The sequence below is a fragment of the Betta splendens genome, chromosome 15 (assembly GCF_900634795.4).
Source record: "Betta splendens chromosome 15, fBetSpl5.4, whole genome shotgun sequence".
Taxonomy (NCBI): domain Eukaryota; kingdom Metazoa; phylum Chordata; class Actinopteri; order Anabantiformes; family Osphronemidae; genus Betta; species Betta splendens.
Window position 1 is genome coordinate 9941308 of NC_040895.2, and position 23718 is coordinate 9965025.

Consider the following 23718-nt stretch of genomic DNA (forward strand, 5'->3'; position numbering starts at 1 on the left):
TGTGCACGGAAGCGGCACGATGCGGAGCATCACATGAAGGCCCATTAGTGTGTGTGTGTCAGGAGCCCTCGAAAAAATGCATGTTTTACAAGCGAATGTTGGTACGACAACAGGCACAGATTAGAAAAAACGAAGACAGAAAGGCCTGAGGTGCTACAGCTTTAACTCCATTTACTGCAGTCTTATGTAATGTACTGTAGAAGGAGGAAAACTCCTTCTAGAAATAATGACCAAAGATGTAAATGACAAATAGAAATGTACACAAAGACCTGCAATGCAGTCTGGACCATGAAGTCTGACTTGATTTAGTTCTGGCACAACTGCTGTAAGTCTTTCCTGCTTCAGTTGATTAAAAACTCAGGTGTTTGATCGTTTAGGACGAAAGAAAGCAGATATGAGCCTCATTGTGAAATGACTACGTGTAGTAATATTTATGGTCAGTGCGTATTGAGCCGTAGCCATATATTGTCTTTATGTTCTGTAAGTAATATCTCCACTCGTGGTTTGTTCCAATCGCTGTAAAGTGACACCGGCATTGATCTGCTTCTGTCAAACCACAGCTGGGACTGTTTCCTTCCTTCAGTCAACATGTGTCAGATCAACCCAGCGCTTTTGTTTTTTTTAACTTCAGTTAAAAATGAGCCACTGGAAACAGAAAGATAGTTCACACATTCATTACTGTGCAGTGGTATCACACACCTCTGGCTCTTCAAAGATATATTGCAGGTAATTTATGATTTATGGATTTAAGGTTATGATCATTCATAGAAATCATTCTTTGCAGCTGCATCTGAAGTAGCTTGTGTTATCTGTACTTTGAAATGGCCTGTGAATCGTGCCTGCTCTGTCCTCTAATGTAGTATTTGAGGGCAACTGGTCTATTTTTGAACAGCAAAGCTCCAACTGGGACAACTGTGCTCCGCTCTCTTTGTCTGACTTTCACAGGCCGACTGTTTAATAGAAGCGGGTTTTTTTTCTTCCCCTCGTCGTTTCAGACGACGCCACGATCACCGTGTTCATCTCCAACAGTTGGCTCGACACCTCACCATACCACCACTCGTTGAGGGGGTAATGCGCCATCTGTCAGCCACGTTGGCTCGGCGCAAACAAGGAGCGGCCGGCGCTCACTGTAACAATTAGCCGTCGCGGACACAAACGGAGAATTGTGTCCAGGTTCGGAGCACGCGGACACTGGAGGAACGCGTGTGTGTGTGTGTGTGTGTGTGTGTGTGTGTGTGTGTGTGTGTGTGTGTGTGTGTGTGTGTGTGTGTGTGTGTGTGTGTGTGTGTGTGTGTGTGTGTGTGTGTGTGTGTGTGTGTGTGTGTGTGTGTGCTACAAAGCTGCGGCTCCACATCCATACGTGCTCCCTCTCCTTTGTGGCTTTCGGGGTTTTTTGTTTTGTTTTTTGTGTTTTTTTTCCTTTCTTTGCCCATGTTTCGCTGCGCAGCACGAACCAAACGAGAGCATTTTAATAAGGCGCCCGTTAAATCTTAATAACGGCAAAAAAAAGAACGCGCATTGTTCTTTATGCCACAGCCGAGGCCTCGAGCAACGGAGACAACAAGAGTTATTTATACTTTTACTTCTGGTGCGTTTCACTGAATCAAGGCACCGGTTTAATGAGAATTATTTGATATGTTAAAATGGGGCCATTAGGAGGAAGTACGCCTGCAACCGCATTCAAGGAATAAGAAATGTGTGTGGAAGTGGAGGATATGTTCTCACTGTGTGACTTAAATGGTACTTGCTTACCTCAAATAACCTACAAATATGGTGCTCAAAGTCTGAACACATGAATGTTCTAAATGCTAAAGTATGAACAACTACGCCCTACAGGAAAGCATCTAAAGCACTAATAATTTGTAATAATAAGGAGGAAAAATATTTTTTAAATGGTAAAATGATTCTTGACAAGATAATGAGCTATCAAGCAAAAAAAAAAAAAAAAAAACACTGACTCACCTGCCAGAGCTGCTGTTGTAGGTTTAATGACGAGCTCCTCAGGACTGTGATGCTTTGACTCGCTGTGTAGATGTGAGATCTAAAGGTTCACCTGTGCTACTTTACTGGCTGATGTGTCGTGGGAAGCAGAGGAGAAAACTGAATTATGTGGCATTTACGCGGCTCCACGGCGCCAGAAGTGAGCGGTAAACAGGTCAGATGCACCTTTATTACTTTTTTAAATGTCAGCATTTTAGTTATCAGACACGTCTGAAATGACGGACATCTCACAGTTGTGCTAAAGCAAAATCCTCCCCACGAGTCTAAGTGCCAGCTTGACTCCTTACGTAACAATGACATTAGAAGAGAAATCACACAGTCTCAGGTAGAGGATGTGGTAAACTCAGTACCAGTACAGACCCAGACTGACTAACTGGGATCCATTAACAGCCAGTGTTTGGGAGGATTCATTAACCTAGATATTGAACCAAATCTCCATATGATGATGATGATAATAATAATAATAAACCTCTGTATGACTTTACAAGCAGGTTCCAGCACTTTCCAGCAATAAGATGTTTCTAAGCTCATATGAATTTTGACAAAGTGCTGCAGCTTTAACCAGTTTTACAGCCGCTGATACTGAACATGCTGCGCCATAACATTACCACACACGCGTCCTGTGCGCCCACAGCTTATTAATAATTCACGTGTCAAGATGTGAAAAGCAGCCGCCGCAGCTTCAGGTTCCTCAAACATCTGGAGCTTCTGGGCTTGTGCCAAACGGGTCGCACTAAACACTCCAGACCGGGAGACGTGTCTGTTGCATGGGTTTTCCATCACTCATGTCCTAGTTTAGTCTGAAGCGTCTCCACTCAACACGTTTGTCCCTTTGAGTCAGAAATCTAACATCCACTGGACCGAGTCAACCTGAAATGCAGAGCCTGCGTTTGTGATCATGCCTGACCTGGTTTCATGTATAACGCCAGGCGACAAGTCGGCGGAAACAAGGAGTTAATGGTATAAACTTTAACTCTTTCTACTAGGATTCAGTTTTGTGACCATTGTTGGTTGTTTTATCCGTCAGTCAAAGTTCAGTCTGACTCCAGATCATGTTTTTTCTCTCCGGTGGTTTCCATCAGTTCCATATCTGAGATCAGCAGTTGTCACATCACCAACCCTCTAAAACACCTGTTCGCTCCACAGACTCACGTAATCAGATCCACGCGTGGGGAGATTCGTCTTGTTTATTGGTTGGTTCTGAATGGAAACTGTCAGTGCCGCAGATGCGGGGCCGATAACCGAGTTAAGGCCCGGTCCTTTGCGCTCGGCCCCACGGAGCCCGTGGAGTGTAAGTGGGCGGTGGCGGGCGGAGGAAGCGGCGACGTGGGCGATGTTTACTTTAATTCTAAGCTCGGCTCCGGCGCGGACGGGTGACGGGCGGGTGAGGACGCTAACCGGGCATTAGCGGGCAGCGGGGGGTGTGACGGGGGCCGAGAGACGCTCGGGGTGAGCCGAGGGGTGAGGCGCGCGTCACCCCGCGGCACGCGCGGCGGCGCGGCGGTGCGGCGGTGACTCATCCCAGGAGGAAATCAGCGGCTCTGACTCACTGGACTTTGTTGTCATAAATGAGACTCGCAAAAGACCTACTGTTAGTGCTTCGCCATTAATCTGACAGTGTGATTAAAAGGCCGGCGTGACGTCAGGCAGCGTGGCATTAGCGGCGCCACGCGTCGCACCTGTGGAGTTAATCACGTCCCAACAAACCCGAGGAGCAGGTGCGTCCGCGCGTCTGCCTCCATTAGCGCGTCTGCACCAACAACGATTAATGCGCATTCTTAGAATTTACTAAATAAACACATCTTTTTTTTCCTCCTTCTTCACTTCACTTAACACGCGCAGTTTGGCCCGCACGCTGACATAAATTGCTCTTTTTTCTGACAGATCCGAGATGGATGGAATAATTCTCCAGCGCCGCCTCCGCCCTTTTTCTGCCTGTCATTCCGTGTCAGTCTTTCAAGACTCTATAAATTCGCCTAAAGTGCATCGCCCGAGGCACTCTTTAAGCCCCGGTTCAGTGTCTGGCGGATCTAATGTGGGCGTGCACAGCATTTAAAGAGTTGTTTTTTTTTTTTTTACAGTCATCCTCCATCTCTGGGAAAATGCACAGCGAGCAAAGCTGTCTGAAACGACTTAATGTACGAAAACAACAGAGAGAGGGGCAAAAAGTGCGTCTTTCCTGGGATATTTCGAGCTCGGCCATTTGTGTACGTCAGAGCTCCACGTCTTTAATGCAGAGTGAGCTGCTGGGATGCTCGGATCAGTTATGGGTTTAGTCAAATGAGTCAGAGAAATTAGATCAGTCAAAGTTGAGCAGAGGACACAAACCTAATTGGGCTTTAGAGCAACTGTCTGACTTTATTCCATCGAGGCACAGAAGACGGTTTAAATACTGAATGTTTCTAAAACTTTGCTGACGCTTTATGCCAATCTACTGTCAACTATCTCACACCCTGACACATGAATGTGCTAAAAGTGAAGCGAATTAAAGCTCAAACGTCGAATTCCAGTCCTCAAAGTTTTAATACAAAGTTGTCAGTGCGTCACAGCGAAGAGGGGGGGGTCAACAAAGGGATGACATGAACGTCTGGTTGTGCTCAACATTCTCTCTTATGGACATTCTGGGGTCCAACCGGCCCAACGAGGTCCGACGACGCATCAAACCCAGTCAGGGATGTCCTCCTGTCAGCGTCTCCCTCTGGCGCGAAGGAGACGCAAACATCTAGCAAGTCAAAAGTTAGAAGCGCATCATGCGCAGGATTGACTTCTCACCGGGGGAGGAGTGGATTCATCCCAGACTTATGAAGGAGCGGAGCCGTCGCGCACGAGGAGGAGCGCGCTGGCGGCGTGACGGGCGTCTGTTGACGGTCAGACGGCGGCTTCGCCGTCCTGCGGGGATTCCTGTAGCCCGCGCCATCGCAGGCTGCGCGCGCCTGTCGCTTTTCCAGCGCGGCCTTTGTTGGAATGGTAAAAACGCGGGCGCCTCTGCGCGGCCCGGGCGGAACGTTTGGATCCAGCCCCAGTCTCTGCAGGACAGTCGGCCACAAGTGATGAACAGCCTCCCGCTTCGAGGGCAGGTGCGGCCGTAAAAACCCAGTCTGACATGTGCTCTCACCCGCTTTACATTAGCGCTGCCTCCCAGTTCTTGAGCTGCGGGTTAAGCTTCACCTTCGGCCAAATGTCGTCACTCAGCCGGCGTTGAGCTGAAAGATACTTCACAGTCATGCGTGTTAGGACGTTTTTAATGTTACGGCGCTATCACAAGTCAGCGACCGAGCTTCCGGAGCGCCTGTCTTATTCAGAGAGAGGCTCCGTCGTGTTACAGTACATTTACTGCAGGGGGGCGTTTGAGAGCCTCCTTACGGAGTTGACTTTTATTTATCACCATCAAATGTCACTCTGTGAAACTTTTTTTTTTTTTATGAAGCCAGACGAAAAATCCTTGAAAACTCGTGCCTCTGTTCTGTCGCCAGACATTTAAGAGGTGATTCAAGGCTCAACCTGCGTCTATTCTACAATATTTCCTCCCCACTGCCTCCACTCTGAGGGAGCGTGGGCTTCGTATTAACCTGGTCTATGAAGTGTCATTTTTCATATCTAACACCCGTATTATTAAGAAAGAAGCTCAAACAAAAGGTAATATGAGGAGAGATTTATTTATTTTTTTGACTGCCAGAGGAAGAGAAATCCCACCGCTGTGCTTTGGGACTGGTTGGAAATTTGCAACAGGCTCCACATCGCCTTCCAGGAATAATAAATATCGCTGCCATATTGATCAAATGACAAAGCAGGATTGCCTCGCACAGCAGAGGCCGCTTGGCACACAAATCAACAGCTGGCATGTCCGTTATTGTCTTAAAGTGGAGCTCGCGTGCTTCCTCGTGGCGTGAGCAGGGGAAGACACTGAAAGGCGTGTTTTTGCGGGACAACAGGTGTTTTTACAGGAGGGGCTGTGACGCGAATGTTAATGTGCTGCGGTCCTGAGCTCAGAACGCGGCTTTGTGCCCTTTCGGTGTCAATAAAGTTTTCACAGGGGATATGTGTTCAATGAGGATGTGGGTTTTTTTTTTTTGGGAGCCTGGAAATGAGTGGGGGCGAATGACAAATGGCAGAGAGACGCTCCTTTCATTTCACCTACTAGCGGTGTGAAGTGGAGACTGGCTGCAACCATTTGCGCTGCTTCCGCGGGGTGTCGTTAGTGCCGCGGCGCCTTTATTTCTGCAAAATGCTTCGCAGTTGGCGGCGGCCACTTTCGCTAAAAATGATTTTGAGGAAAAATCCACACGCATCATTTATTCCGGGCACATCTTTAGACTCGCAGGCGGAAAAACAGATCCTGCGACAGCGCGCGTTTCTGTTCTCACCGTATCAGCCTCCCCCTCTCGCGGCGGCGGAGACGAACAGAGTATCAATCTGATGCTGTCCGCCGTTTCCAGGGTGCGAATCCCCGTAAGGAAGCGTTCGGGAGCTGCTAATTAAAACAGCCGAGGGGGGGGGGGAATCAAGCGAAAAGAGAGGGGAAAGACGGCAAGCCGCGATAAGAGTCGGAGGAAAAACAGAGGCGCTCCGTTTTCTGGCGGAATCGCGGATCGCGCACAGGTAAATATGCGACGCTCTTATCTGTCAAGTGGTCGTTACGCGGCGGCGACCGTGTTTTGGTATCACTTCTTTATGCGCGCCTATGGCGAATCAATCAGCACCGGTCTGCTTGGACAGCTCCGCGCGTCCCCCCCCCCCCCCCCCCCCCCCCCCCCCCCCCCCCTCGCCGCCTGCCTCCCCTCCTCCCCCTCCGCGTCTCTGCCTCTCTATCTGCTCCAGCTGAAATGCTGCTCGTAGCCACACAAGAGCCGTTGTCGGTGTGTCTATTCGCCTCTTTTTTTTTTTTTTTTTTTTTTTATTCCACCCCCCGAATGTAACAGGCTGCGCGACTCCGTAGCTCTCGATCCAGATAAATAATTAAACAAACAAAAGCCGGGGAGATGTCGATAAGTCGCGCGAAGTCGTGCCACCGCTGGAATTAAAGCCTCCTAATTGCCTCTGCCTTCTTATTGCAGGAACGATTCTTGGGGAGCCTGGTCCACAAAAGGATGTAAAACGGTGCTTACAGATGCCTCCCATACAAAATGCTTATGTGATCGCGTGTCTACCTTCGCCATTTTGGCTCAGCAACCAAGAGAAATAGTAAGTAGGCTATTGATTTGTTATTCAATGTGGGTTTTATAGGCTAATGTAGAAGAGAAACGTTGCCTGTATGTGTGCGCGCGTGTGCGTGCGTGCGTGCGTGTGCGTGCGTGCCTGCTCGCGCTGGTGCGAATGGAAATTGAATCTTTGCTGTGCTAATCCTGTTAAACAGTAATTCAGCGGTACAGGGAGATTGTGGGGGACATTTTCTAGTTTGCACATAGATTTAGACACGCTGGGAGGGTGTGTGCATGCTGATGCCGTGGTGTGTGTGTGTGCGTGTGTGTGTCCTGTTCTCATCCATCAAACATATATTATGGTCATGTTTAATGTCTTTTATTTCTTCGCTGCACTGACCCATCGTGGATGTGAAATGTGTTTAACGCATCCTTTTAGCTCCAGGGCTGAAATTAGACTGCTGTGATTGAACGGGACTTCCTGAGAGCGTCCAGTAATTAACATTGAGAACATACAGTATGAGTATTCGCACTGTGGCCTGAACATGGGTGAAATGCAGCCAGGCCTGAAGGACTAGCTTTGGTGGCCATGTTAGAAGTTGAGTCTCAGGCCCCGTGTGACGGAGACCAAACCAAGCAACAACTCCATCTTCCAGCATCACTTCTTCAGCCTCCACCTGTGATGGATGGAAAAGTTCTTGGGCGTGTTTCCAAGCGGCCCTCGTGCCCACGCGTGCACCTCAAGCCCCACGGTGCATTACTGCCACCGCCGTTGACTGTTCAGACCGGCGGCGGTTGCCTTTGATTGGTTCCCTGCGCTGCGCTCTGAGCGGCAATAAACATTTACTGTTCTGCATGCAGCCACATGCAGCCTCCCACTGACCACTTTGCCCTGCTCTGTCTCCTTCACAGACCATGGAGTACTCAGGGGTCCCGTCTGTGACATTGATAGTTGGCTGTGGTCTCTCTTGCCTCGCCTTGATCACACTGGCAGTGATCTATGCTGTGCTATGGAGGTAACTGCTGCATTCCACTCACACTTTGTTGAATCATCCAATAAACATCTGGTCACCAACTGCACTGTGACTCGCCTCTGTCCTACAGATACATCCGCTCCGAACGGTCCATCATCCTGCTCAACTTCTGCTTATCTATAATCTGCTCCAACATATTGATCCTGGTTGGACAAACACAGACCCACAATGCGGTAAGTGTCATTTAAAGATTTATCCATTACAGTTTACACTGCAGCTCCAGCGGTCGCTCTGCATGCGAAACTGTTTAACGGCAGGTCCTGGTGCAGTGCAAACATCCAAGGGTCACAGCGGCTGTGAACTTGAAGTTTGAAGTACCAACGAGTACTTTGCTGTACTGTAGCTATGGCAGAGGTTGGCCCAGTTATAGCTTGGAGTCATTTCCTCTTGGTTTTTACACAGTTTTTGTCCAAATGGAAAATAAAAGGTCCTAATGTCCCATATCAGACGTAGATCAGCTGGACATTGGCTCAGAACCGTCTGCCTCCTCTCAGAGGGTTCATTGTCCTGATGAAGCTGGGACAACCCCAGTCTGCTGGCGGCGAGACGGCGATGACCCTTAATGGCGGCTAAAAGCGAGAAGTCACGGACAGGAAGAAGGCGAACGCTGCGCGGATGCTAGTTTTACTGCCGCGGTCCAAAAACCCGAATAGTTCGTGTGTTAGGACGAAGACTCAGACGTGCTGCTCGCCAGGAGACGCGGCGCAGCCGTCAATCAAAGACTAATGACATTACCGTGATGCGGCCGCTCAAAGGGTCCTCTAATGGTGACAGTAACGCATGGCTGGGAAGTTGGGTTGAAGGATAAAAGCAGCTCTCAATGCAACGAGTGGACGGACACGGGAGCGGCCTTTGTCCGATGGTTCAGAGGCAGTGAAGCGGGATGCAGAAGGTCCCAGTAAAAGCGGAGGGGGGACCTCACTTCCTGTTCCGGGCCTCGCCGCTGGCCGCTGAACAAGTGGCTAATGTAAAAGACTCTTTGGCAAACGGGAGCTGGGATTTACAAGCTGCCCACACAGATGCCCCTTCTCAGTCATCTGGCAGCGCTGCACAAGCACACATTGTCAGATTACACACATTTTATTGTGCGGCCATATTCTGACTCTACCTCCACCCTGTCCTCTTCTGGCAGCCAGGTCCTCATCATTTTCATGGAGCCGTCCTAGTATTTAGCACAAACACGCATGCAAAGCCTTTCGTCATGTGTCTGCTCTGGGATGATAAAGGACGCACAACATGGCTACTTGTTGTGCGTGTGTGGTTGTAGGTATGATGCAATCTGACAGCAGACGGCCCCGCACGCTGGACCCGACCCCGCTTCTGTTCGCACATGTCACTAGACGTTCGCTGTGAACCCATGCAACCAGCTGCAGCAGCTCAGGCCAAACCGCATTGGTTCACATTATGTAGAACGCGGCCTAATGAAAGGCAGCATCCACGCATCACTGTGTGTTTCCTTGCTGGCCGTTACATAGGCTGCCTGACAGTAGCCAAGACCATGAACGCACCAAGCTTCAGGCCATCTTTAACGCTGAGCTGATTTGAAGCCTTGTCAGATTTAATCAAGGCTCCAGTCATTTCCTGTCTTGATTATGAGAACCACCACTTAGGATGGAATCCACACTCGACATGCTCCTAATGGGATATCTGTCTCTGGAATCTGCAGACGGATTAGGAGGTTTTCACCAAATCCGCCGACACACTGAACGCGTCACCTCGGCTTCTCGCGGAGTGACTTCACAAACTACCTTGACTGAATCACCGAGTCCAAATTAAAGCAAGATCAGCTCATTTATGAGTCGCCAAAAGTCAATTAGTCTGAACTTTAAACGTTAATATATTTCCTAAACTCTTACCTGTAAAATGTAGTAACATCACATATTGCTGCTGTAGGCACACACAACAAATAGTGCTTTTTAAATGACGTTTAGCAAAAAAAAAAAACTGTTTAATTGTTGGAAATTATTCAAATAGGAGCAATAAATAAGACTTAATTTGCCTAAAACCCCATTAAGCTTTAATTAAATTCCCTGAAACCAAATCAGCTATACATAATAAATGATAGTTTACACATGCAGTACAAAAATCCATATATACACACTAGTATTGTGTATACCTACATATACACTACACACACATTTACATATGAATAAGACTCTGCATTTGCAAAGAAATGTCAAATGTCCGTCCAGCTCCGCTCGAGCCGCCGTCTACGTGGAACAGAACTTCCGCTGCAGAAATTTTATTATGATTCTTTTGTTTCATCTTAATGTGCTTTTTCCTTTCGTCCTAATATTTGGCTGGAGTTTGTTTGATCAGACGTACTGTAGGAGCCGGTGTGATTGGTAGCCAGCACGAGGAGGAAGCACAGCCCCTGTGTGGCTTTAATTGCCATCCTGCCTGACACTGCCTCACTTGTTTTTCCTCCAACTCGTGTAAGAAGTGCATATAATTGGCTCCAGTGTTTGTGGATTCAGAGTTGCACATCGTCTAACAGAAATCATCTCTTTGCTGTAGAGGTGTCCTCTGGGAACAGGAAGTCGGCGAGTCGCCTTTGCCTGCCTTTGCCTTTGTCCTCTGTCTGTGCTCATCTTGGTTTATGGAAAGGAGGCAGACAAAGGGAAGCGCACGCTGCCGGGGCGGAATCTGGGTGACGCGACGCCACGGAGCCTGTTCCTCCTCGTCTGATAGCGCGTTAATGTATTTGGTCTGTTGAGGTTTAAAGTGGAACAACGTCACCCACTCAGACGGTTAAATGAAAACACTTTCTCTGTACTTTCTCCACCTTTGGTTATTAGACGTCTAAGTGATTCATCATCGATCGATGAGCGTCCCTTTTATTAAAAAGCTGCATGTGAAAGCTTATCTAATCAAAAATCAGATATCTCTATATAACAGGGGATGCTAGACCTGTGTGCACTGGATATTTAACATGCAGCACACAATATTTGGGTATAATTTTAGCACATGGACCTTCCTTATGGAGAGGTGCAGGACGGAGGGACTCATTTATCCTTGGCCACAGGTTGAAGGTTAAACAGGAAAGATGAAGGAGTAGAGCTCATAGGAAATCTATGCTGAGGTCCAGAGGGAAAGTAGGAGCCTTTGAATTGTTACTGTGTGCATTTATATAATATGTTATGTTGGTGTGGTACAGCCACATACAGGACAGAAATGGACATTTTGGCTGTGGAGGCGATGGGGATGTTCGTGGGGTCCAACAACACGCAGCCGCCGCTGCTTTGTTGTTTGTGTGAAGCACTTGGGCACTTGTTGCTTGATTCATAAGGAGGGTGCTTCATCTGGAATAACAACCAGGCTCCTGCCTCACATAAAAGTAGTGCCACAAGAAGCTCTGCGGGACTCCAGGGCTATTAACTTCACCACATCAGGGCAATTCCTGATCCCTGCGATGTAATTAAACTAGCATTCAATCACTGACCAGTAATACCACAGAATCCTGAATACTAGTGATGAGTGTGTAAGTGTGAAGCTCTGAGGGAAAACGTTGCTCTCACCTTCTGCATGTATACTTTAATAAAGGATGATGTGCGAGTGCATTTGGGTTTTAGTCAGAGTTTAGTCAGGCCGGGGCCTGAAATTCCTGGGATTGCTTGTCCTGACCTTAAATCAGCATTATTGAGCTGTCTTGAAGAACGCCCCATCACCCTCTACCCTTCATGTCTATCAGCTCTGCAATGTTTTAATGTGGTCCCTTCTTCGGTTCCTCTGTTTCCATGGATACGGACACTGTGCGCTCAACATCTCTCGGCATTTGCCTTTCTAAAGGGCAGTGTGAACTCGGGGTTTCAACCTCGTTTTTCTATGGCTGCCTACGTCCAAAGACCGCTGTCGTAATGACCTCATAATGTACCGTTCTGCCTTTTCAAATCTGTACTTCTTGTTTCTGAGGACTAATGAGTGTGGACGTGATAGGTACCCAAGTGAACTATAAAGCATAATGGCTGCCTATGACCGGTTTCCAGGAAACAAGGCAGGCTCTATTTTCAGCACCTTGGACAGCACATGAGCAACGACAGCACTAGAATTAGCTTTGTACGTAAGTCTACTGCTATGGTAGCAGCTGTACACCATTCAACCGTTGTCACCTTCACCTGATAAATAAGCTCCTAAAATTGCTGTTTTTACCTTCATATGAGAATCCTCTCACTGATTAGTACAGTAGGAATCACACATGACAGCAGCATGCTCACATACAAGGGGATCAGAAAAAGCTTATTCAACAAAATTTATATCTTTATATCTCATCTGAAATGGATAAAAACAAAAAAAAAGTTGTTTTTTTGTTGTTGCCACTAATGCTTCAATAGTTACATAAAATATTCCTGCAGTTACGTTTGAAATTAGGACATGACAAACTGACCTCACAAACTTCACAATCACTAGTGTTACAGAAAATGAAGAGCTTGGACCTTTAATGAAGTGTGTCTAATATAAAATCCTGCAATAAAAGCGTTGAAGCTGGAAGATAGAAGTATGAAAAACAATAATCTGGCACAGTGAGATTTACATACTGCACCCGAACACATCCTACCTGAATTCACATTTATGTAATTAACGTCCCTGGTGGGTGCAGGTAAAAGGAATCGTTCACCTCTCATGCATGAGGTAATACAGGATTATTGTCTTGTGTGAACCCCATTAACTCTACAGGGGGTGTTTCAGCAGGACTTAGTCTAGTTTTCCTCTCACCATGTGGCGTGGATGATACACGTCAGTCTTTCCCTCTCCAGTGCTGCTCAGATTACCACAGCTCCCGCCTCTAAACAGTCCACATCTGCATGGAACGAGCCGATGAAGCTGAAAGGTGCAGTTACGGCGTCAGGCCTGAGCTCAGTCTGCTGAGTCCGGCGTGTCGTTTCAGCAGTGTTGTGGTTTGTTTCCTCCTCTTTGTCAAACACTTGACCTTGGCTCCCATGCCTCCAGGTGGGAACCCCAGCATACTAATGAGGGCCAGTGCAGAGCAATGCTACGCTGGCTCAGTGTCTGCTCTGCTCTGATCTTTACTACTGCTGCCACCTCTGTTGCAGTTCAGGCCCATGCTTTGTTTCATTCACTGCACATTGTGGCTCTTTAGTGGAGGGTTTAGATGGGGAAACTGCAGTTTGTGTTGCAAGGAACTCGAGAAATAGCAATAGAATCAATGTTCCTCCGGCTGAGTGAGCCTCAGACGGGGTTGGTTATGCACTTAGTTTGTCTTTCAAGCCACATTTCCCTCCAAATGGCTCTGAACGGAGAGCGTCCCTGGTCTCACGCCGACGTTGTGTCTCGTCCCACCAGGGCGTGTGCATCATGACCACGGCCTTCCTGCACTTCTTCTTCCTGGCGTCGTTCTGCTGGGTCCTCACCGAGGCCTGGCAGTCCTACATGGCGGTGACAGGAAAGGTCCGGACCCGGCTCATCCGCAAGCGCTTTCTGTGCCTGGGCTGGGGTGAGTAAGCGGCATCCCATCATGCATCACAGCTGCCATTTTCTCACAAGGCGTCTTTCCCAGTAACTGTACTCGTGCCCCATTCACTGCTCTCGTCCTCTCTGTGGGGAAGCTGGATCTTTAACCCGTCCTGCTCTTTATTGTGGTGCTTTTGTGCTTGAGTCAGGCTCCCACAGGGCCGAGTAAATGGACCTGCCTCGAGCGTTGGGGGTGGGGGGGCTGGGGACACACAGGTGTGGCTCTCTTATAGCAGGTAGCAGTGATCCTATGTCTGATAAGTACTGTGTGAGCTGAAACCCTCAGAAATTGAGTTCAAGAGGATAGAAAAGCTAAAATACATAGAATTTATGTTTGAATGAGCTTCAGCAACTGTGCAGTATCACAAAATGATGAAATGATGCTAATACATCCATCCATATACTATATATACATGTGTCAATAAACATGGGGAGAAAATGATCTCTAATAAAATAAAAAGATTTCAGTTTTGACTTGATTTGGTAAATATCAGTATGAATCCTCGTCCAACGTTTTCTTTCTTAGACACAACTAGAAATCTCTCCTTTGAAAAAAAATCAATTTGATTATGAAAGAGCCCACACTCATTCTTCTTGTTACCTAGCAACAAACAAGGCTCTCTTAGTCATTGCAGTGCCACTGCTTGCTGCAAGAAAAAAAAAAAAAGAAAAGGATGATCACATAGATTTTAAAGAAGCAGTCGGATCCTGCAGACGACGGTCAGCATCACAGGGGGGTTTGTGCGTTTTTATATACGATGGAGTTAAAATGATAACAATCAGCATTAAAAATGGATTTCATCAGCAGAGTGCGCCACACGGTACCTGTTGTGTCTTAACTCGGCCCGTGTGAAGTGCGTGGACCGCTGCCTGCGCGCTGATTTATGACGCGCCTGTGAACGCGCGGCACTCTGTACCCCCTCGGCGCTGCGGCGCGGCGCCGGGCGGCCGCGGGGTCCTCGTCTCGTGCCTCCAGGAAACTGATTGCATCAATAGCACCTGCCCGCGCCGCTCGGAGAGCGCCGGCGTTATTATTCCAGGCACACGCGAGCGGGAACCAAATCCATTACGCCAAATCTATAATGAGGAGCAATACGGCACAAAATCCCTTCATATTGAAGGTGTGAAGTGAGGTGAAATTTCCTGCCGTCCTGTGATGAAATCCCACTAAGTGATTTCTCTAGACTGTGCCGCCGCCGCCGCTGCCATTTTGTCCGAGCACCGGCTGCGTAATTAAACGCGGGGCAAAAAATTGAAATGCATATAGCTGATCGCACGCTCTCGGGTGATTGTGTCCGTGCACAGTGGCTTCTACCGGGCCGTCGGAAGCCGAGTGGGGGCAGTTTGAATCACTATTGATTGTTTTGTTGTGCTTTCCCCTTTTTTTCCAAGGATTACCAGCCTTAGTGGTTGCCGTTTCAATGGGATTCACCAAAACAAAAGGCTACGGGACGCCCTTATAGTGAGTATTCATTATGCAGCGCGAGTCGTGATTAAGTGCTTCTGCAGTGGATTACTTATCCTAAACAGTGCCATAAACAAAGTCCCATGAACCCAATCAAATTTCAAAATAGCTCAGCAAGACCCCAATTCCGTCTGAGTTGTATCCCTGCTGGATGCCACGCACATAAACACTGCTTAAAATCTCTTTAGCATTTTATCACCCTGTGAAAGTTTGGAAATAGAGTTACAGCATATGGCACTTCTCCCCTGATAATGGAGGAAAACACAATTGTATGCCGGCGTGCACCATTAACTTGGATGTTAATGCCTTGGTGGGCATTAAATATGTCCCCTGCTCTCCCCCGCAGCTGTTGGCTGTCTTTGGAGGGTGGGCTCCTCTACGCCTTCGTTGGACCCGCGGCTGCTGTTGTTCTGGTACGTTGACGTCAGGTGGACGCGCGGAAGCCGCGCTGCGGTTCCAGGGGCTGAGCGCTATCAAGGAAGTGCTGCCTTTAGAGGTTCCCGACAGGAGGAGCAAAGTTCGGGGCTCTCCGTGTCGCAGGTTTCCTTTCATTTAGCATAATGGCGCTTCACGCGGCTCCGAGGTTGTAAAATATTAACGCTTCAGAGTTTCTCCCAATCTAATACAGCGGAGTGTTTTTATTACCCCGCGTTCACGCGGTTGTGCAGAGAAAGCGATCTAACGTGTGTGATTATGTAAATCTCCCAGATTTACAGCGTTCTGCGGCGGAGCCACATGAGCGCATCTTTAAAGCAGCAAAGAGTGGCCGCGTCGCGGTTTCCAGACGTCCCTCTGCAGTCATCACTGTACTGATGCCGTAACATGAGAGGGCGTCTCGCAGCAACAAGCTTGTTAAATAAAAACTTCTCCAAATGGATCTTTATAAATACTTGACGAGCTCTTTATCTCAGCCAGATGCGTTTAGCAGAGGGGTTTTCTGCCCGGCTGCTGTACATTCGCCTCCGCCTTGCTGTTACTGTAGGGGCTGCTAATAATAGGAGAAGGTGCCTTTGAGAAGACAAGTGTTACTTGTCAGGCGGACGCTTTCTTGAGGCCGCGGCGCCGGCGTGAGTGTGCAGGCCCGCGCCTCATCCACCGGCTGAAATGTCACAGAGATGAGCCAGCAACAGAAGCTGGAGGTCAGAGCTCAGCGCTCAGAAAGGGGAGAGAGAGAGGGAGCAAAACAAAAAGACAAGGCCTCGCGCCGATAACATCCATCATCAGCTACCTGTGAGGAATGTCAGGCCGGGAAATGGAGCATGTTTAACAGGGGTTTGGAAATGACCCTCGCCTTCCTGCTGACAGGTCAACATGGTGATCGGGATCTTGGTTTTCAATAAGCTGGTGTCCAGAGACGGCATCCTGGACAAGAAGCTGAAGCACCGAGCAGGGTATGACAGCACGTCCTTGTTAGTACCCGTTTTTCTTCTTCCTTCACACCTGCATGCAAAAATATACATAACGTCCATTTCCTCACACACATACTGCATGGAGATGCACTGTAGGCCTCCTTTTTCTCGCGCCGAGGAGGAAATTAGTGGCGTAAACATAAAGAGGTCAGCTCTCCCTCGGGAGCGGCGTGCGCCCGTGTTTTTTTTTTTTTTTACTGGCAGAATCAGAGCGAGATGAGAGTCATTAAAAAAAAAAAAAAAAAAAAAAAAACGCCCACGGCGACGCCGCCCGTCTCTCGTGTCCCGCAGGCAGATGAGCGAGCCGCACACGGGGCTGACCCTCAAGTGCGCCAAGTGCGGCGTGGTGTCCACCACGGCGCTGTCGGCGACCACGGCCAGCAACGCCATGTAAGTGCCCCGTGGGGGGAAGGTGTGTGTGTGGGGGGGGGGGGGGGGGTCCGTCTGGAAACCGATGCATCTGCAACAAATCTACAGGAACCTGTGATGCGTATTGTGAAGTGCATGAAGGCCCTGTAACGGCTGTTCCCTCCTCTACCCCCCCGTCAGGGCCTCCCTGTGGAGCTCCTGCGTGGTCCTCCCCCTGCTGGCTCTCACCTGGATGTCCGCCGTGCTCGCCATGACGGACAAGCGCTCCATCCTCTTTCAGATCCTCTTCGCCGTCTTCGACTCGCTGCAGGGCTTCGTCATCGTCATGGTGCACTGCATCCTGCGCAGGGAGGTACGTGTACCGCGGGGGGGTTCACGCGTCGCCTCTCGCTCTGACACCTCTAACGGGAACACTCGCTCCGTGTCCGTGTCCAGGTCCAGGACGCCTTCAGGTGCCGGCTCCGAAACTGCCAGGACCCGATCAGCGGCGACGCGACGGGGACCTTCCCTAATGGACACGCTCAGATAATGGTAGGTCCAGTCCCCTCTGGTATCTGCAGCCACTACGATTCAACAGGCCCATTGTTTGCTGCTTCTTGATAAGACACGCCCCCGTCTTCTCCCCGACCTTCATTTACCTTCTTCATCATCTGGCCTCTAAAACATCAGGCGTTAATTCCTTTAGGCCCATAATTTTCCTCACTACACATCTGCAGAGCTGTAATTACGTGCAGGGTGGAGACTCGTCCCTCTGACGAACGCCATTAGTCCCGTTTGCTCTTCTTCCGTAAACCCAGTCCCTCCTCCCCCCTTTGATTGAACTCTGTCCACGTTTGCCATGCGCCCCCTTTCATTTCCCCTCGCGGGGGAATGGAGGACTGTTCCCCGTCTGACCTTTGAAACGAGACACCAGCCTCTTCATCTCATCATACAGCAGCAATGATCTGCTATTAGAACCCGTCATCAGCAGCAGGCAGCAATGCTCTCCAGCTGCTGTTTCACCAACTTACAGTAGAGTCTGATGAACAGCGGTGCATTTTTCCACAGCCTCAGGAGACAATCAGACGTTTTACTGATCCTAATCTTTGCTAAAGCAGATGAGGACGCCTCCAGCGCCACTAACGCTTAAATGTCTTTTACCTGCAGACGGACTTTGAGAAAGACGTGGACATCGCCTGCCGATCAGGTACGAAGCAGACGCTCTCGCTGTGACATGATTCTTTCAGTGAACATACAGTAAAGCGTCTAAAAAGGGGCCAGACAGGAAAAAGAAGCAAACAATAGCTGTGGTTATGTAACAGCCGACAATCCCCACAGGAGGTTTTCACAGTTACCAAAACACTGACTTTAATCACAGAACAAAACAGAGTAAAGGGAGCTTTTGGACGTTCACTGTGTTTGTTGGTGTAACTGCACTAATGACTGCAATAAACGTGGACGTGGACGCGACCGCAGATCCTCTCATCCCTGTGTTCTTACAGATTGTTCCTGTCTTTGCTTGTATTGTGCGAGTTAACGAGAGGGAACACGTATTCGAGCCTGCGTGTAGTTTGTGAGAAGCCGGAGCTTCGTCCCTTCCAGAACGATGCGGACACGTCTTAAAGGGGATCTGTGCGGAATGGCCTCTGTTTAAGAGGCCGCCGGGCTCCTCTGACCCGCGTTGCCTCCTGCTGAGCAGCCTTGTACCGCTAAACGGACACGGCCCGCGCAAAAAGCCGGCGCAGACAGGTGTCATCCATAAATCATGACGGATCCAGACTGAAGCAGCAGCTGCAGAGAGAGAGAGAGAGAGAGAGAGAGAGAGAGAGAGAGAGAGAGAGAGAGAGAGAGAGAGAGAGAGAGAGAGAGAGAGAGAGAATAGCGATATATAGGAGCGATAAGATGCGTTGAGATGCTATATATCTCTCTCCTCTCTCTCTCTATCTCTCTTCTCTCTCCTAGCTTCCTCGCTCTTCTGTCTCTCTAATCTCTATCTCTCTCTTTGCAGATTAGCCTGTTGGACTCGCACCTCAAGTCGGCTGTTTAGTGAGAGGAATTATATTCTGCCGCGGCACCCTACACAATAAAAGCACAAACCTCCGCTGATCCGAGGAATTACTCCGTCGGAGCGTTCGGACCCTGAGCGTCGCCGCGTCTGCGCCGGGCCGTGAGCTCGAGTCCTCGTAATCTGGTTCTTGGGGCAAACGCGGGGCCGGACACAGGCGCTGGCGTTTGTTGAGCTTCACATTGAGCACCAGTAAAGAAGGAAACGTTATTTACTCCTACGTCCTCCGGGACACGCGTATGCGCTGCCGTGTCTCTGTTTTCCTCACACTCTGCATATTTACTGTTACTTCATCCTATCAGAAGTGTGTTCTCGCTGCGGAGCTAAACCCTCTGAGAATCATATTGATTTGCATTCTCTTGTACTCGTGGTCATATGCTAAATAATCTCAGACAAACTGTGGCTCCGCTTTCATTACAGTGAGATTCCAACTAATCTGTGTATGGCTCTGCCCCGCAGCGCTGCACAAAGACATGGGCTCTTGTCGCGCTGCCACCATAACAGGCACCCTCTCCCGCATTTCTCTCAATGATGAAGAGGACGAGAAGGCCCCGGAGGGCCTCAACTACTCCACGTTGCCTGGCAACATCATCTCCAAAGTGATCATCCAGCAGCCGTCGGCGCTGCACATGCCGATGGGGGTGGGCGATCTGAAGGAGCAGTGCATGGGCGACAGCGGCGCCGACATGCGCCGCACCGTGTACCTGTGCACCGACGACGCCATGCGCCAGAGCGACCAGGACATGGGCGGCCACGACCTGGACGGCCACGGCGTGCAGGCCCAGATGATGGAGACGGACTACATAGTCATGCCCCGGGCGGCGGCGGCGGCGGCGGGGCCGGGCGGCGTGCCCACGCTCCTGAAGGAGGACAAGATGAACATCGCCATGGAGACGCTGCCGCACGAGAGGCTGATGCACTACAAGATGAGCCCCGACTTCAACATCAGCCCGTCGGGGATGGAGCACATGAGCGTGGGCCTGGAGCAGCAGTACGCGGGCGCCCCGGAGCCCATGCAGAACCTGCCCTTCGAGCCCCGCACGGCGGTCAAGAACTTCCTGGCCGAGATGGAGGAGAGCGCGGGGCTCTCGAGGAGCGAGACGGGGTCCACGATATCTATGAGCTCCTTAGAGGTAAAGCGCTGGGGGGGGGGCGCGACCTCCGCACCGTCAAACGGGCCGCGCGCATCATGAGCTACTAACACGCGTCGCATTGCTTGTTTTTTTTTCTGCAGAGACGAAAATCCCGGTATTCCGATCTGGACTTCGAGGTACGTTGGAACATGTATTTCTCCCAAAGCAACACGCATCTAGCTTCTTTACGCTAAGAACAGCCTCTTTTTTTTTGCAGTTGTGTTTGTCATTTGATTTACTAGTACTTCTTGTGCCACTTAAGCTTATTGGCGTCACGCAGCCTTGACTCGACGTGATTTACTGACACGATGTGTAGTTTAAGGTAAAGGCAAGGCTGTCAACTGACAAACAGGGCAACAGTTCTCATCCACATTTCTCCTCCTCCATCTCCTCCATCCATTAGCTGTGTGTTGATTTTTAAAATGTATGCTTTTAAAGTCATTTGCACATTTCACGTCTGATTTTACCACTGGTTTTTAATGATAATTCTATTGACTTGCAAAGACGTATCCAACCCCCCCTTTGGCAGGTGTTAGCTTTTCCTTTGCTTTGTTAAATCCGGCCTTACTGCACATATATTGTAAACCCTTTCAAAGTAAAGGAAACTCGAGGCCTCAGGCAGATGCTTTGCTGTTGGGCGCATTGTGTTGTAGCACACCAGCCCTCAAAACACAAGGTTGGTGCCAACTTTTGATTTTAAGGCTTTGATTCATACCAACAAATTTCTAAATGAGGCAATTTGTCACTGAAGAATAATGTTTAATCCAGACACGCCGCTCTTTGTAAATTAAAAAAGTTCAGGCTCTTAGTGTCCTACGACCCCATCTTTAATTATTATGGTGTTTCCTTTATTTTGGCAGGCGCTTATATATATGCAGAGAGAAGTAGATTTGTTTCAGACCTGGCCAATAAGTAAACTACCATGACACTAACAAATTGATCCGAGTTGGAGGGGGTGGAGAGGAAGATGCATTTCCATTATTGGCTGTCAATACCAAAGAAAAAACCCTTGCCATTGCAGAAAGTCATGCACACCAGGAAAAGACACATGGAGCTGTTCCAGGAACTGAATCAGAAATTTCAAACCCTGGACCGATTTCGAGACATACCAAATATGGGCAGCATGGTGAGTAACAGGAAACCAGGGGGGTGGCTGTCAGCCAGTTAAGAGAGACTCATCCCAACACCGTGTTGGGACGTAGCCAACGCAGGACACGTAGTGTGTGATTGTGCAAATGAGCCAGTTCTGAAGTGTTGATGCGGAAGCGAACCTTCCGATACGCAGTGAGCGAGGCGGCTGCCCACTTAAGCAGTTTCTGTACGAGGCCAGACTTAGGAAGGAAGACCTTTGGTAATCCTGTGGCAACAGAGTGCATCCATTCCAATGCAAGGCCATGAATGCACTTTTATTTACATGCGCATTTATCTACTTAGCAACCCCATCGTTTTTCCATTAATGCATGGCAAATTCTTTAACCTATCAACATCTATACAAGTATTCCCCTTAAGTTGGCTATTCTCCTACTGTGTGTGTGTGTGTGTGTGTGTGTGTGTGTGTGTGTGTGTGTGTGTGTGTGTGTGTGTGTGTGTGTGTGTGTGTGTGTGTGTGTGTGTGTGTTGGGGGGGGGTCGGCCCATTTGGGGGATGCTGCACATCTAAAGTCCGACTCACACATCTTGCTGGAGCTGTAGACGCGTTCCTCCTTCCTCCAATGAGCAGCGGTGTGTGAGCAGAACAAATGGATATCGGGCTCGACACCGAAAGCGGCCACACAATTAGGCAATGTCAGCTTCTAGCGGCATTAATCCTTTTTCACTCAAATTTCAATCATCCGCGTGGCACAATGCAACGCGAGGCCCGTTGCTTAGCAACCGCTTCAAGTTCTTTTGAGTAAAAAATGATAACTACAGTAACTCCCCACTCCCCCTTTTGTCTTTTTCCCAAATGAATCTGCTGCAGAGCCGCTTGCAGACATTAGTATCCATTTTCTATTCCCGGACTGGGAGCAGCCTCTCTGCCTTATTTGCAACAGCATCTTTGGGACTTTCAGTGCGAGCGTTTACAGATGAATGGCTCACACACAGATCCCATGTTGTCCACTGTCTGAGCCGGGGGAAAACACATTTCTGCTATGACTCCATGTTAATAGTATGAGCATGTTCACATTTAATACACTGCCATTCTCTTTTGTTATTTAATGCTTTCCACAGCATTAATCCATTATTTTGAATTAGCAATGGGTAGGAATTCATGTTAAGCCCTTTTCAATGAACTGTCTTCACTGGAAATGTGTTGTTTTTTTGTTTTTTTTTGTTTGTAAAAAAACCAACAGCAGTATAGCTGCAGAGGATCTCATGCCACTAACACCACACCCCACTGGCCATGTTCACAGGACAAGGCAATGCCAAACAAGAACCCATGGGAGAGCTACAATCCAGCCTGTGAGTACCAGAATTACGCCACTATGAATGTACTAGAATCTGACACCAAGGACTCACTGGAGATGACGCCTGCAGAGTGGGAAAAGTGTGTCAACTTACCCTTAGACGTCCAGGAGGGGGACTTCCAGACAGAGGTCTAGAGGGTGACGAAGGAGAAAATGCAAAAGTAGGAAGGAGGGAGAAAGCGATGTATTTTGCACTGAACAAAGCAACAGACTTTTCTAACAGCCTTGGCATACATATCTGGATAATACGAGCGTGGCAGGGACATTACGTGCCAATACAATACACGGACTGGAGAGAGACAAAAAAAGAAAAAAGGGAAAAAAACATCAGTGTTACTTTTTGTATTCTCACTAGTGTACTTAGTGTGGGGCAGCCTGGTGTACAATATTTACCATCATGTGTTTCAAATTATCTGTTGAGGAATTGGCTAAAAAACGTAATCTCTCTAGATGAAACCTCACAAAGCAAAGACATGCCATGTCGTCCCAGCTTCATCGGGTCTAGTTTTGATTTCATAAAAACTGGACCTGGGAGCACAATGTATATATTTATGCAGGTTTTTAAAAAGTTTATAACAGTCTGTTTGGCCATTACTACACTTTTTACTTTATAATATAAAACATGGGAGGCAAAGAGGATTTTTTCTGTCATATTAAAATGAATGTTTGTCAAGCTACATTCTTCATTGCTTTAAATGCAATAAAGATAATACTCACTTTTATATAAATAATATATTTCACAACTTTAATACTGCAGAATCTGCTTGAAGGATCCCAGCAAGCTCTCTCATCTGCAGCCCTGTATAAAATATTTAAAAACAAAATGTTGTATGGTGTAAATAAACTTTTGTCTACATATGTTTTACTTGTGCCAATTTATTTTAATGAGAAAAAATGCCAACCTGATCAAAAGTTATAGCGAAAAATGTTAACATTTGAAAAGGAATGTAAATAAAAGAGGAAATATGTTCGTACTGCTTCAGAGGTTGTGTCAAATTTATGTGCTTTGCTGATTGTGACGTGCAGAGTTGAATGTGTGAACTCAGACGAGGAGTTTCCTGCGTTTCCAGGCTTCTCTCAAGGTTGGTTCAGGACGGACTGGATAATCCAAGATGTGTCCGAGGTTCTCTCCAGAACCTCACACACTGCCCCCCGTGATGATTTTTATCTCCCGTTAGTAATTCCCCCTATGCGGTTCAAACCCTGCCTT

General features: G+C 48.4%; 1 protein-coding gene across 15 annotated transcripts in view; it reads left to right on the top strand.

Moving 5' to 3' along the window:
- adgrb3 (adhesion G protein-coupled receptor B3) overlaps positions 1–23490 on the top strand; it is an 89354-nt gene extending 65864 nt beyond the window's left edge. For 5 of the 15 annotated variants that reach the window (XM_029175226.3, XM_029175227.3, XM_029175236.3 and 2 more), the window contains 15 exons: positions 7056–7182; positions 8052–8155; positions 8244–8346; positions 13475–13625; positions 15035–15104; positions 15454–15520; positions 16413–16516; positions 16808–16906; positions 17066–17237; positions 17321–17416; positions 18032–18071; positions 19389–20062; positions 20164–20199; positions 21084–21188; positions 22395–23490. In XM_029175226.3, coding sequence (XP_029031059.1) covers positions 7056–7182; positions 8052–8155; positions 8244–8346; positions 13475–13625; positions 15035–15104; positions 15454–15520; positions 16413–16516; positions 16808–16906; positions 17066–17237; positions 17321–17416; positions 18032–18071; positions 19389–20062; positions 20164–20199; positions 21084–21188; positions 22395–22643 — 2197 coding nt within the window. In that variant the 3' untranslated portion in view covers positions 22644–23490. The remainder of the gene's footprint in view (positions 1–7055; positions 7183–8051; positions 8156–8243; positions 8347–13474; positions 13626–15034; positions 15105–15453; positions 15521–16412; positions 16517–16807; positions 16907–17065; positions 17238–17320; positions 17417–18031; positions 18072–19388; positions 20063–20163; positions 20200–21083; positions 21189–22394) is intronic. The other 10 variants (XM_029175229.3, XM_029175230.3, XM_029175232.3 and 7 more) reach the window with 8 other exon arrangements.
- Positions 23491–23718: the final 228 nt, after the last annotated feature.